A 15964-nucleotide genomic window follows, 5' to 3' on the forward strand; every position below is an offset into this window, starting at 1 on the left:
CATTTTGCTTAAGATGGAATTTCTTGGTTTGTGATGTTCTCCAAGCCTGGTTTTCTTCTGGCATATTTTTTCTTTTGTTTTTAAATATATTTTTATTATTTACATATAAGTATATCAAACACAGTTTCATCCACCATAAAAACCAATGCAAAAGGCAAATAATATATATACACTACTTACACAGTGCTAGTCTTATACAATTATTTTTGACCAATGTATTCATTCTAATACATATAAAATATCTCATTCCAGGTCTACTTAGCCTAATTTTTTCGTGTTCTGACTGCCACCTCTTATTTCCAACCATTGATAAAATCTGTTCCATGTGTCATAATATTCTGTCTTTCCTTTGTTTTTTTAATTCTAATCTTAGTCTATCCATTTCTGCGCAAGTTAATATTTTCCTTATTATCTCCTTTTTCTGAAATTTTGGGCTCAATTGTGGTTGTAAGTCAAGGACTGCCTGTACAATATTTAGTCCTCTGCAACTCTGTGTGTGCTTTTGTATGGCCTTCAGTCCTGTCTATGGTCTTTGAAAGCTTGATGGACAACATTCTGGGTCTCAGGAGAAGCATGCTGGAGATGTGAATGCTTGAGGAACCAAAGTAGAATAGAACAGAAAAACAGAGTTGAAAGGGACCTTGGAGGTCTTCCAGTCCAACCCCCAGCTTAGGCAGGAAACCCTACACCACTTCAGACATATGGATATCCAATATCTTCTTTAAAATTTCCAATGTTGGAGAATTCACAACTTCTGGAGGCAAATTGTTCCATTGATTAATTGTTATAACTGTCAGGAAATTTCTCCTGTAGCATTAAAGCATAAGCGCAAGACTGACAAAACTTTTAGCAGCTCCCAAAACTCTCGAAGACATGGTCCTTGCCTTACAATCATTTGTTTAGCAACCATTCCACCTTACAATGGGGCTGAAAAAAATGACTTACAACCAGTCCTCATACTTATGATGGTTGCAGCATCCCAACAGCCATGGGATCAACATTTCAGTGCTTGGAAACTGGCGTGTATTTAGGATGTTTCCCAGGGTTTTTGCAACCTTTCAAGGTTGCAGCTCCCAACAAGCAAAATCAATGGGGGAAACTGGATTTATTTAACAACTGCATGATTCACTTAACAACTGCAGTGGTTTGCTTAATAACCATAATAAAAAACGTTGCAAAACTGGGTAGGAATCACTTAGCTTAGCACTGCAAATTGTGCTATGGGTCCCAATTGTGCTTGTTAGTCAAGAACTGCTTGCATTAGGACTGGAAGATAAACCACCAATTTACCATGATGCTATTTTTTGCTCTTACATGGGTTGTGTGTTTAAAGACAAATAGATATTCAAACACTGATACCGGTGACAGTTCACTCACATTGATAATGATGTTGAGGGAATCGTCATTGGGAAGGAAAATACAGACACTTCGTCGATCCTGCATGATTCTGTTATTGTGGAAGGTCAGTTTGTTCATTGTGTTCCAGGCCCTCGCTGTAAATTGATGGGTGAGCCACTCTGAGACTGCGCAGGAGACTCGGGGGCACCGCTGTCAATCGAGAGTTTCTCTATGTCACCCACGGCACAGCAGGTAGGATAACCCGGCATTTCTCCCCATAGGCACCATGGCTGGAAAGGAAGAGAAACAGAGAAGATGTTAAGACCCTACGTAGCACGAGGGAGGGACAGGAAGATTTTGCCCACTTTGCCAAACTAAATGATGCAATGATCAAGCTAAGCTCTGCCCCCTCGTGTAGGATGCAGTCCCATTCACTTTGCATCACTGTCCCCAAACTATTATTGCAATCACCCGCATAACAAGTAGACACAAGGAAAGCTCATTTTGCTAAACAATGAATTCCCACAACACAGTCAAACTCTTTAGTAAGGCGCTCCATCACTATTCTCATCTTCCCTATTAGCTACCACCTCATATTCTTATGACAATAACTTTGTTACTTGTAACTTGCGATTTATATCGTTTACTTAGTATCCTAGCATGATTTATGTTGATTGCTTATTTAATATCCATGACTATCACTAAGTGTTGTACCTAATGTTTTATGATGAATGTATTTTTACAATTACTATGATAATGATCTATTACTATTGTCGTATGTACACTGAGAGCTTATGCACTGGAGACAAATTCCTTGTGTGTCTAATCACACATGGCTAATAAACAATTGAACTGAACTGAACTCTACTCTACTCTAGTCTATTCTCATTAAATGGATCCACAGGGCTGGCTCCCTTGGTCTAGGTCAGGGGTAGGGGACTGTGGCCCGTTTACCCATGCTGGTACAGGAATTTTGGGAGCTGAAGTCACAAGTCATAAAGGGCCATAGTTCCCCACCCACACAGTCCTGCTCCAGGTGAATCATGAGCCACGTCACTAGGAGTCAACCTCCCCTGCCTGCAACCACTGAAGATACATGACTTTTGCCAGTCTGTAGTGATACCATAAGCCTCATTGGCCTTAAAAATACTCCTTTGGAGGTAGACCCTCCAGGGACTGCAAAAGGGGTCTGGGAAGTCTTTGCCCTCTGTGCTGCATATATATTACCCCTCTGCCAAAATAATGTTACCTACAATATATCTAATGAACTAGTCCACAAAAGTCATGTATATTCATGCGGATTTTAGTCTTTGCATGTGGGAGAGGGACATCTGATAGGATTGTTCATTTGTCCTTGTAGCAAACTTGTCAAAAGCAACTTTCCCAACATGACATATTCTTAGCACTTCCTCCCAAGGTTTGTTGGACTTCGCTTGCCTAATTTCTTGGTAGTGTGGCAGTTTGGCTATTCTGGTGATGGAGAAGAAGGTGGAGATGGGAGCTAAAACCCCAACAAATCTAGGTTGGGGAATAAGATCAAAACCATGGTAAATCCTAGATTATTTGCTCCTTCGGAACAGATTAGACAAAGTCTGCTCCAAACTAGTTGCTTTGATATTTCTATAATTGTCTTATTAATATTAAGGGCAACATTTCAGTTGTCAACATCATTTCTCCCCTTTCTTTGAAAGTTATTTTCTGGAAGAAATTTAAAGCCAAGATTATTGTGAGCCATTTGAATTCGGATACTTAAAGAGCTTAGTCAGCCAGCTATTCACTACCAAAAGTAAGTATGATAAGCGTTAAACTACTGAGTTCATTTGAAATAACAGAAAGTCCACAGTTAAGTGGGTAGACAGCTTATGTGATTCTGAAGTCTTCCTTCTCTACTGTGGCAATCTGGGTGGCAGAGGATTTATAATGTAAGTTTTAAGCCCCATAGATCCATGGAACACCAGCTTGGAGACAACTGTTAGGGCTTCCAGAAGAAATCACTGATCAGAAAATGAGAAGAGACTTTCCCTTTGCACACACCAGGCTTCACAACATGAATTATAGAGTTGTCACAACATTGCAAGGCATCCCAACATATAAACTATTGAATTATGTTTGTAGGGGTTCTTGACTTTTAGTTACAGCTATGCTAAGGTGACAAATTTCTAAATGCATCACTCTTATGCTGCGCCTCCTCCAACAGATTAATCTGCAAGATCATTTACTCTACAATCTTATACCTTAATACATTTGACTTCTTAAAAATGGAGATTCAGACACTACACACAATCCAAAGATGCATGAAGGGGAAAGCAGAACCATAAAGATCCTGACCTTAAAATTCCTAATATCTGGATCTGAAAGTGAGAATGACTTGGGATCAGTAAATTCCAATGTGAGAACCAACTCCAAGAGAAGATGATATTTGTAATACATCTCCAAAACATTCATTTATACCATGAGCCAAACTCCCCCCTCCCCCCTATGTTGCTACTACTGTTTAGGTCTAAAGGTGCAGGCCCTTAAAGGCCAAAAACTTCCAGACAAGGTACGGCTGCATTGCCAGCTGCTTTGTAAGTTGTGAATCAGCACTGAACCATCCCTCTTGCTGAAACCTCGTTGTTTTCTTACATGTTTCAGATCTTTTTGTTGCAATAGAGATTGCTATCTGGATTGTTAAAAGACCAAGTATCTCATAGCACTTTAAGACTAAGATGTGTCATAGCATGTGAGCTTTCATGGCTTTTAGTCCACTTCATTTAATATGTATTTTGAGCACTTGCTGCTAACTCTAAGTGTTGCGCTACAGACTATTTCTTTGATTCCGAACTAATGCAAAGACAGATCAGAGTTACTAGTAACATCAAGCATATGATAGTATCTTGCCGTCTGCTATAGTCTGTCCCCTTAGCACTTGATGGCCATGGCAGCTACACCCTTCCTTGCCAATACATTAGGCCTGCACTAAAAGGGGCTCTGTATGCTACAGGTAACAGCACTGAGATCAGGAGTGGACAATTAATTTTCCCAAGTGTCCACATGAGAAACTGAGACGGTGTGGAGGGCAGCACTAACACGGCTATGAAGGTGCATAGATGTGCACTCATAGAGGTACAGTAAATTGAAAAAAAATACCAGTTGCCTTCAAAATAAAAGCAATGCAGTTGTATTACATGTACACTTACTTACATTTGATTTCTAATTTCTGATTGACCTCACATGGGGCAGTCCAGGACAGCGAAAGAGCTGTATGTGATCTGGGGGCATAAAATGCCCAGGTCTGACCTAGATCCTTGTTCGTTCAGATTCCTCTACAAAACTTCTGTTGCATGTCAACTATATAACTCTATGACACCTAGCATTTCACCATTGGGGAAGCCTGTCAAAGTACGCACAGTGTGACTATTTTGAGACAACCCAAGTGCAAAATACAGTAAACAGAGGTTTGTCTTTCAAATAGCTGTATCTTATATATACAGCCTCTTAAAGTGATAACTGTTAAATAACCCTGCTGACTCATTCTCATTGCATCATCATTTCAATATTACAACATTACATTACAGCAGCTGGTCAGTTATTAAATCATCATTACCCTGACAAAGCCTAATGCTGAATCCCTCACAGACTGCTTCTGGTGTATCAACTACTTACTCCCCAATACCAACCCTCCATGAGCTTCTAGACATTGTCCTTGGGCTGGTATTACGATTCTCAAGAATTTTAGTCTTGCCCTGAGGAAAGGGATCTGGTGCAGCTTCAATGGGTGACCATAGGCTTGTTACAAATAATTGAAGCCCCAACAAACGTGAGAGATACCTTTGTTCAGAATAAATGAGACGTGATCTGAAAACAGAAGATTTTAACATTTGCCCATGTCTGTTGTCAGCTCACTTCCTCATTTAACTGCACCTCATGGACGTCAACAAGGTTGGTAAACTTATTCAGCTAGTCTGCCCCAATTTATTTTACTTATTTTTCTATCAAATTTCTACATTGCCAGTCTCACCTAAGCGACTCTTACTGAATGGATCCGGAGGATTTTGGATCCAGAAGATCCAAGTTCTCAGGAAGTTCCCTGACAATACGATGGGAAGTTCTGTCACCATGTCTCATCAACGCAACAGAGACAGCCAGAGTGTGGAGGAGAAGATTCCAGCTTGGCCTCTGTGTGAGTGATTTTGCACATTCCTGAGTAGGCTGAAGAAATGTATAATATTTATTCATTATATACTTGATTTAATATAAATAACTAATGTCTAAATGTTGAACACTGTAAAGGAAATTAATGACTGGAATGTATTCCACTAATTGCTTCTGGGGCACCCTCAATCTCCGTGGGTAAAATAACGTTTTAAAAAATGGATGTTTTTTTCTTGCTTGGCAGAATCCATGCAGTCATTTGTAAGAGCAGCTCTGTTGGATCAGATCCCATTCATCACCTTCTCATATGGCATCCTTCTTGCCCGGGAAAGCCAGTTCCCAAACTACAGCATCTTCAGAGCCTCCCACAGCTGAAGCATGATGAAGCTTCTCCCCATTACTGTTATTTTGGTCCAATAATGGCCTAATGACTCTAGAAGCCACTCGTGGAGGAAACGTTTCCAGGCCCACCAAGAGCATGACAAAAATTAAATCTGCAGTCGTATGAGTTGGCTTTAAAGCAGAAGAAGCAGATTTTCAGGATGCTATTTCCTGTTATTCAATATTTAACAGGCATGGGGGGGGGGAGAATGCAAGAAACACACATTACCACACTAGAATTTTGGCTACTCTGTCCCTTCCTATTTCAAACAGATGACTGACATTTGTGTCTGAGAATCTCAACTTTTGTAGTGTGTCTCAGATAAAAACATTGCAGTTAACCCTGAGATAAAAATCTGCCTTTAAGCAATGGGAGAAGAAAGATCTTAATTCATAGGGAAATATTGAGAAGTAGGGTTGGCAATCAGCAAGCCCGTGTTTGAGGCGAGCTTCCTTCATTTGCTCCTGCTCTGCTAACCCAGACATTCGAAAGTGGGTGACCAAGAGTAGATAAGATGAGTAGCACTTCAGCGGGCAACTTAACAGGGACATGATACAAGCTCCCAATTGGGAGTCCCCTGAGCAACAATGACGTCACTGGCTACCGTATTTTTTGGAGTATAATATGCACCTTTTTCCTTCAAAAAAGAGGCTGAAAAGCTGGGTGCTTCTTATACACTGAATACAGCATTTTTTGCCTCCCGAAACTCTGCCTCTTCACAAAATGGCCATGCATAGCTTTTAGAAGGATTTTAGAGTTCCTGGGGGCTGGGGAGGGCAGAAATGTGCGAAAAACGGCCCATATTCTGCCCCCCCAGCCCCCAGCAGCATTCTATAAGCTTCTTAAAGGCTATCCATTTGCTTTTTTTGGATAAGAAACGGGCCCGTTTTTGCGAAAAATGGGCTGCTTTTGCTCGTTTTTGCCCCCCCCCAGGAGCACTCTACAAGCCTCCTAAGGGCTATTCATGGCCATTTTCGTGAAAAACAGGCCCTTTTTGGGAGGTTTGCTGAGTGCAAAAAGTTTTTTTACCCTCTTCAAAACCTTGCTGCATCTTATACTCCGCTGCGTCTTATACTCCGTAAAATACGGTAATTCTTCAACCTGGAAGTGCCTTGGTGCTTCTGACATGACAGCAAGTGAGTAAGGGGGAAAATCATCACCACCCAAAATTAAAAAGAAAATTTAAAGCCCTCCTATATTTTGCACTTCACACTGGCAGCAAAGCAGTAATTGAACAATTTTGCATGAAGGCAATACCAGGTTAACAGAAGACAAAGAGGATAAGCCTTCTGGTCTGCAACACATAGCCAACATTTCAGTGCTTTCCTCATATATAGCATTTATGTTATATCATGTCCCTACTGCAAAGTGTTTGCCACATATGCCTTTATTCTTTTTTAAAAAATAGTATTTATTGAATTTTCCAACATTTAAAGGACAAAACACAAATTTACACTTATAACAGCTTTTCCATATCGGTATCAATATCTTTCGTAACAATCCTATTTGCAAAAATTCTATCTCAATTTCACTATCCTAAGTTATATCCTTATTTAAGTTATAACAACATGAAATTAATATCGTATATTTCTTATACCTTTTACATGCTATATATTATACTTTAACCTTTTATACTCTTAAGTTTTACATTTACTCTCAAGCCAGGAATGCCATCTATTCCAAATTTGATAGTACTCAGTTTGATAGTACTCAGTTTCTTCCCTCTCCTACATTTCCACAGACAGTCGATCCATTTCTGCGCAGTCATATATTTTCCTTCTTATAATTGGGTCTGGAGAAGTATCTGTTTATTTCCAATTCTGTGCTAAAAAGATTCTATTTGCGGTTAGAATATGTAATGTTATGTATTGTAATTTCCCCCCCATTTTCCCATCAAAAATACCCAGGAGAAACAGTTCCACCTTCAACTTTATTCTCTGCTCAGTGATCTCTTCCAGATCACATATGCCTTTATTCTATGCAATAGGTTAAATGTTCTTTTGCCATCTCCTGAGATCACATCTATTGCAACTAAGGTACCAAAGTCTCTCATGGTTCTGATTAAAATTCTAAGGTGTCAGAAAAAAAATGACTGATGAACAGAACCATTACCTTTTCTATAGTGATTTTCTGGTTGTGTAACTTTTTTCCTGAAATGAGGCTTACTGGATATTCCATCCCCCCCCCCAAAAAAAAAATCAGGTGAATTTTAATTATATTAGCTTAAACCTCATGAAATAGCTGAATCTCCTATGTCTTCAACTCAGGTTTAATGAGATATTGGCCATTTCTAATCTTTATTCACATTTTAAAAGTCTCTTGGAATTTAAACTTAAATAATGAATGGGGTTTTTGGAGGGCATTTATCACATCAAATGAAACTGTGCAATGCTGCTTATTCCCTTAATAGATTGTAATCTTTAATTCATTTCCTGACTATCTAACCAGCTGGTTGGGCTGGGGATGACTTCATTATTAATATTAGTAATAGCACTCATTATTGTTATTAAACTATTGGTATGGTAACATCGTTACTCACAAAACACCAAATGCAAACTGGTGAAATTGCATCCTACCACTTTTCTAATTCTCCAAGCTGCTCCCAAATCACTCAATTTATCTTAAACCAGCTAGGCTGACTTTTTTCATTTAAAAAAAATTATAATTCCAAGAATATCTATGAGGCCAATGTGAAGCCTAAATGATTTGTTGCAAGTAAAGATGTTTGGGAAGGCTTACAGTTTTTCAGCTTTCCTCTTTTTTTAATTAAAATTGTATTTTAAAAGTAGGTCTCCAGTTCAGTATTACCTCCTCCTGAAGTAGGATTGTACTTAAACATACCTGTCATTTTCAAATGCTCTGAAGTAAAAAAAACAAAACCCCCAAAACATAACCTGCACTCGTGTTGGCATAACAAGCTAAGGAGAACGTGGTATTTAAACTAAAGGCTGCATAGTAATCTGTTTAAAAGCCTCTTTTCTCTTTAGTAGTCAGACTACCTGCTGTATTTACTCACCTTCTTCCTTTACCTACTGAGTAAATTATAATGTCCCTGCCTTTTTCCTAAGGATAAAAACACCAGGTCTGCCAATGGTGCTTTAATAGCAACTCCAGCTACCCAAGAAAATAATTAAAGAGGAAACGACACCCCCACCAATCCTGGCAGTGTAAACTACTATATATAAGCAGGCAGCAAAGCCTGCACTGTTTTGCATTAGTGATGAAATGTCTGAAAGGAAACCATTAAGCTCAGAGAGTACCAAGATCTCCATAATTCAACCCTGAGTTAACAGATATTCTCTTCTACTGAAAGTAATCAAAAGCCAATATAGCTACCTTAATACATTAAAAAAAGCAATGTGAAGGCTAAACTGTAGTTTATTGTTTGATATTTAGTCGGCCCAACAAACTGATATCAGAAAGGATAGAGTTTTGAGAACTCTTCTTAGGCCAGTTGGTGAGCGGGAAAGAGGAGGGTAGATAATCCTTTTGACTGATTTTTACAGCCATGTCTGTATCGGGCCAGGTTGCCTGAAGGAATGATGAGGAGCAAGGATTTACAAACTGAGCTTTAATACGCACTTGCACAAAAGGTGAACTTTTGGGAAAGTTTTATGGTCTGGAGACAATGAACTTTTTTCAGAGTTTGTTGCAAAAATCAAATCACACACTGTTTCAGCAGGATTCATTAACTTCTTTGTATACATAAAAACACATGAGTAAATGTACAATACCAATAGTGTATTCTCCAACGTGGTAGCAGTTACAGGCAAAACCCAGGCAGAGGAGAGACTGGTTTCAGTTCAGAGTTCAGAATTTAATACAGACAAGCTAGTTTCAGTTTCAATTTTTAGCTCAGCACTCAGCACTGCAGAACTAAACCACACCCAGGCTCCAAGCTGTTTCAGCTTCCATTGGCTGACCTTCTTACTAAGCTCTATTCATTGGCTGACCTTGTTACCATGTCTCTGCCAATCATGAATAGTCTGACAACTTTGACTACACGTTTTGAGTAGGACTGATTAGTCTTGACCACCCTCCCACCAGCCCATCTCTAGCCCATACTAGAAAAGTAACTTCTGTTCCATGAAAATAAAGTCTTTTCTCAAGCACGTCAGCCCTCTGTTCTGCTATTCAGGACTGGGGAGCTGCCTGCATAGCCCTACAGACAAGTACCGAGTGGGATTAAGGCTCTACAGTATTAATTCTTTAATCATAGGTAAAACACATAGGCTCTTAACCTGGTTAAAAAAACCTGCAATTTTTGTAAAAGCAGAAATCCCCAAAAGGAGTTTTTTAATCATGCAAATTATGTTGATGATGCAAATAATCTTTCATAGCAGTCCAGCTGCAAGGAATCACTGCCAGAGCACACCTGGACTGAACCCAAGGCATGTTTTCCACTTTGGACCTTAAAAGCTGCACATCTCAAATCGCTCTTGCTGTCCTTTGAAGCGTTTCCGAGGCAAGAAGAGTCTCTTTTCCTCCGTGTTGATCTTGACTCCCAGGTCCAGGAACTGCCTCTCACGACTTTCTACATAGAAGGTTCTCTGATAAGAGATTGTCCTGCTAAGGGTAAATGTGGCACTCCAGGTTCTAAGATGGGTGCTGTCACAGTTTGAAAGTGTGAACTTGTTTCTATATGCAAATCTCAGAAACTATCAATGGGAAGGTCTGATTGAGTAGTAGAGGTAGTCCTTGACTTACAACAGTTCATTTAGTGACCAAAGTTACAACAGCACTGAAAAAATGGACGCATGGCTGTTTTTTTTACACTTATGACCTTTAAAGCCTCCCCATGGTCATGTGATCAAAATTCAGATGCATGGCAACTGACTCATATTTATGACGGCTGCAGTGTCCCAGGGTCATGTGATCACCTTTTGTGACCTTCTGACAAGCAAAGTCAATGGAGATGCCAGATTTAGTTAACAAGTGTATTGCTAACTTAACTGCAGTAATTCACTTAAATCTGCTAAGAAAGGTAATAAAATGGGGAATTCACTTAACAGCTGTCTCACTTAACCACATAAATTTTGGACTCAATTGTGGTTGTAAGTCAAGGACTATCTGAATGTTTAGGCTCTGTCACATCTATGAAGCTAAGAAACTATCAGGTATGATAACTTCTGCTATCTATTTCTAAAGCTCCATTCTGAAGCTTTGGGACTTGATGTACTGAGATTCACAATGTTTCTCCAAATTCCAGTTTTCTTCCACACCATAAAGACACAACAGAAAAAGATTCCTGTGCAGGTAGATGCTCCATCACACCAATATCCAGCAAGTAATCTACTGATTCCTTAATCGTGAGCTATTGCTGCATTCTTGTTCTAAACATTCCATCATCCTCTTTTATGAAGTCATGCTTCAGAACCAAAAGTCTCTGCGTCTGGCCATTGTTTACGGTTTGAAATCAGTGTTTGTACAAAATCTTCAGTCTATGCAAGCAAGATCAGTGTTTCCTGTTTGAAATCACCAGCCTCCACAAAACCCTCACTTGAATGCTGCTTGTGTTGTTTGTTTAACCTGTCATCGCCTTTTATTCTTGTTTCATAGACATTTCAAGTTAACTTTTCTTCCCTGTCAGCTGTGGCATAGCTGTATAGCAATAAAACGTCCAAGAAAATCTGGACATAGGACTCTTAGTTTTATATGCTTAATAAAATAGGTTAAGTGAAGAAATGTACAGTAATCCATGATTATGACTGCAACAGATGCAAACTTGATACTTTTGCAAGTGATATCTGTGCTTCATGGTTCATGTTTAGTTTTGCAAGTTTTTCAGTCTTTAAGGCCTGAAACTGGCATGGCAGTGATGCTATCAAACAGAGTGGGGTACTCATTTCAGGGGTTCCCCCCCACACACACTTGGAGGACTTAAGGGCAAAGGTTTGCACATGTTTGCCCTCCTGCTACTCCATACTCAGTGAGAATCAATGAAAATCAGTGAATAAACTGGAGATGCTTTCATAGCTGCAAAATGAGGATTGCAGTAACACTCAAACCATGGACATTGGTTCCTCATTTATGATGATTGATCATGTTTGATCTGTAGCATGTTTTCAGTAATTATTTTCCAGCATAATGTTGGAAGGAGGGAGGGAGGGAGGGAGAGCGAGAGCGAGCGCTAGTGTAAACACTGGAGCTATGGCAGAGGTGAATACTAGTTACCTAGTAGTTTGCGGTTCAAATCTTGTTCACAAATTCCATCCCTTTTCAGTCTCATTCAAGTATTAGCTCCCAATTTTCTACTGGTGTCATTTTTGTGTGTGTTCACATGCAAACACGCAAACACAAGCAGGCACTCCCACAGATACTGAGAAAGTCTGGTGAATTACTTGAAAATCATGTGAATCTCTTTTTTTCACATAGATGCATGAAAGAGCCAACATGCATGTATACTATATATCTTTGGTAGTAAACCTGAGTCTGTGACTCTACAAAACATTATTAAAAAATTGAAATCTCCAAACAGTTATTTGGCTTTTTTTCCCCATTGTGTTCAGACATGCTTCAATGTACTGCTTAGTTAGAGATTAACTATGCAAATAATAACATCCCCAGTCAATATCATGAATGCCGATAGAAAAGGCTGTATAATTACTTTATATTGTTATGTATGTTTTGTTTTTTCTTTTGTTGTTGTTGTTGTTGTTTTCTTTCTGTTTTTAAAGGTAAAAATGTTTAATAAAAACTATTTAAAAAAAAACATCCCCAGTTCAAGATATTGATGTGGATGAATAAAAGCACCAGTTTTAAAGAGACATGTCTCCCCCAGCATCACCCCCCCAGCGAGATATATTAGGTAGGTCCTGTTCATAATTCTGCCTCTGATTATAGTCCATGGTATACTAACCTGAGATAGGCAGAGCTATCCATTTGGCACTGCCCTGACTGCGGGACTGCCTATTCGATCAGATATGGATGGAACCTGTTGATCCTTTCCTGTTAGGTTTAAATATCTGAAGCCTTACAATTGACTGTCTTGCTTTTTATGTGTTATTTGTTGACACACTACATCATTCTTGGCTTTTATTTTGTTGGGAATCTATTTTTGATTTTTTTAATGCTAGAGGGGCATAGTAATTTTTATAGAACAATTCATTTGTTAAAAAGTGCTTTAGTGAGTCTGAAATGTTCAATATTAGAATCTCTTTCCTTTGCAGTGATTAGAGTTTGTTCATATACAGAGGTGATCTTTGAACCTCTACTAGAAAATGCTCCTACCACGGAACTATCTGCTCAAGCTCACGATGTTGGAATGACAGATTGTCACACAATTAGACCTAAGATCTGTTTTTTTTTTTAAATTAAGAAATCCATGAAGGCAATGGGGTTTTAAAAAAAAATTCCTTCCATATTGAAATAGCTTTGATAAATTGAAGTATCTCAATTCCAGCAACCAACCAAAAAAATAAATAAATTAAAGTCATTAGATGCATTTTTCGCAATGCAGGCTCAAGGGGGGTTAGAAAGAGAGAGACTGCTGGAGTCAGGGAAAATTCTTTCAACCATCTGCTTTTCATTTTCACAAAGAAATCTTTGATTCCTTCATGCACATTAAACAGCTAAAGTAGCCAATTTCTCCCCCCTCAGCAGTGTGGTAGTGGTAGGCAAAAGTCCTGCTGTAAACTTCTCTACAATATTGGTGATCAAGAAAGCAAACCTCCAAGTTGAGATGTTCCTTGGACTATGAGGATAGTTCTGCTCTGATTGGGATAGGAAGAGTTATTCACTGAACTGCCCTCAGAACAGGCAAATCCAACCCATATCCTCACTATGTCTTTCAAGCCTACCTAGGTTTTGGCATTAGAAATGGAATGCCTTTCCATTTCTCCCTACAGAAATGGCCAACCAAAGGGCTGGTGGCAGTTTTCCTTTGATCACTGCAGAGCCCTTATACTTATGCTGGATGGGGCAAGGAAGCAAGTCCCTTTGGACTCCAGGACCTGGAGGCTTTCAGATTTGGCTTAATGTCAGGGTTCCAAATAGCATCCTCCATCAAATAAGAATCTGAGGCTAGAGATTCTTCAAAATTTAAACTTATTAAAGAAGCCATGTTGGCACATCTGGGAAAACCCGAATCTGAAAGCTTCTAGGTTTTTCCCACCCAGTTGAAAGTTCAAGATCCTGCCCCAGCACCCACATGTCCATCACGTGGCCCAATCAGCCACCATCACGAAGGAAGACTCCCCCCATCCACATCAGTCCAGGTGCAGGGACAAAACGATCCTGACTCTTTGAGAAGGAGCGCTCCACACAATCCCCCCCCCTCCCAATTTCCCACAGTAGAATATGTCTGAATATGTGGCAGGCTTGAGGCCCAGTAAAAAGATGGCTTCCAAGCCTGACAGAAAACCAGGAGGAATGACCTATTGTGCCTAATGGATCTGGTTATTAATAGGTCTCTGATGATAACAGCAGTCTGGCCACACAGAGAACTTCTGTGACTGGCATATTAGAAAAGAAGCACCATTTCGGCTGCTATTATCAAACGACCCAAAGTTTAGTTTAGTTTATGTGCAGAGGCAGAAGGGAAAAATGGACGTGTGATATTTCAAATTCTGGTAATCCTAAGATTTAGATACATCTGGGAAGCATGACGTAAGCAAGGGCAAATCGTGGCAAAAAAAAATTAGCTTCGTGGATACAGAAGGGATTTGACTTGGCAATTACTTAGCGGGAAAGAGATCCTAGTGTCATGTTGGAAGAATTATATGAATATTTAAACAGTGCTCAAGGCAGAGGTGAAGCGAGTAAATCCGAAATGGGAATTATTAAGAAAGGCTGAAAATCAGAATGCTAGTCTTATGACATAGATTTATGCTGAAAAAGTTCTTTAGAAGTAGGAAGTAGCACAGTCAGTGAGTCAGAGCACTGATTCACCAAGGCCAATACGATTCACTTATTTGCTCCTGATGCATTAAGAAGAAAGGATGCCGTGTGAGAGGCCTCCTTCCATGGGGCAGGTTTCTATATGCAGATTGCAGTTTCATACTAAGCATTCCAACACAGTCCTTTAAACCGAAAAGCAGGTAAGCTGTGTTTTCTAACAGAATGAAGTGTTTTTTTTAAAGACTGCAGAGGAGGAGATACTCTGGATGACTAAACTGTAGCTCACAAGTCCTTAAATTACATATCCTAAGCTTTTTATGTTAAGATCAGTGAATCAAAAGAGCTGAATGAGATCCAAAAGCCCTAGATAACACCAAGTGTTGTAATTTAGTAATTGGGAATTAGTGAATCAAAGAAGCTTTATAAAACTAAAAGAGGCAGAATTGAACAACCCTTGTTTTGAATTTCAAAGGCGCTTTGAGTTTTGCTTCTACAACTTCAGCAATGACACTGTGCCAAGTTGAAAAATCCCTCCCCCATCCCAAATCCAAAGCAAAGCTTAATGCCTTGAGAATGAGAAATCAGACATTAAGACATTTATCCCTGGTTATTAGCAAATGATCTTCCAGCTTTTGACAACACTTCTTGCAGAGGCTGCCATATCTATTCAACAGAATAAAAACTAAGATGAGAGACTATTTACCTATTTCTTTAAGATGTTCTCAACCCAGTGCATTTATGCAGTAGACCTCCAATGTATAGCTTACTGCACAGAATCATGGATAAACAGAAAACCCCAATAAATCCCATTAGGTATGCCCTGAAATACTTGTCTCTTGTAAGCCAAAAGCAGTACAGTACATAAAACGTTATCAGATCTACAGCATATGTTGGTAAGTGTGTCATCTATGGAACCAAACTTTTGGCTTTCCAGATAGATTTGGTTGGTTATAGTTAAACCAGGAGGACTAGATGCAATTTTAACCTGATCCAAGAAAACACTTGAATTCTGGTTAACATATATTTTTAAACCTTCTATATAGATTAAACACACACAAAAATAGCCGGAGGGAGAAATTCAGTTGAGAGACAGCTTGCCAGTAGAGTCATGATTTAGACATAAACTGTTTCTTGCATGCATTTCTCCCAAATTCAAACCCATTACTTTAGCCACTATATCACAATGGATCAGTGCAGTGTGCCAGTAAGGTTTTTAAAAAATCAGGAACATCAGGAAGTACCGTATTTTTTGGAGTATAAGACGCATCTTTT

General features: G+C 39.3%; 1 protein-coding gene across 2 annotated transcripts in view; it reads right to left on the reverse strand.

Annotated features, from left to right (window-relative positions):
* Window positions 1-15964, reverse strand: part of FRMD6 (FERM domain containing 6) — a 133639-nt gene that overhangs the window by 29015 nt on the left and 88660 nt on the right. For both annotated transcript variants that reach the window (XM_081933899.1, XM_081933898.1), the window contains one exon: window positions 1378-1628. In XM_081933899.1, coding sequence (XP_081790025.1) covers window positions 1378-1476 — 99 coding nt within the window. In that variant the 5' untranslated portion in view covers window positions 1477-1628. The remainder of the gene's footprint in view (window positions 1-1377; window positions 1629-15964) is intronic.

The sequence above is a fragment of the Natrix helvetica genome, assembly GCF_964273705.1.
Source record: "Natrix helvetica genome assembly, chromosome: 1".
Lineage (NCBI taxonomy): Eukaryota > Metazoa > Chordata > Lepidosauria > Squamata > Natricidae > Natrix > Natrix helvetica.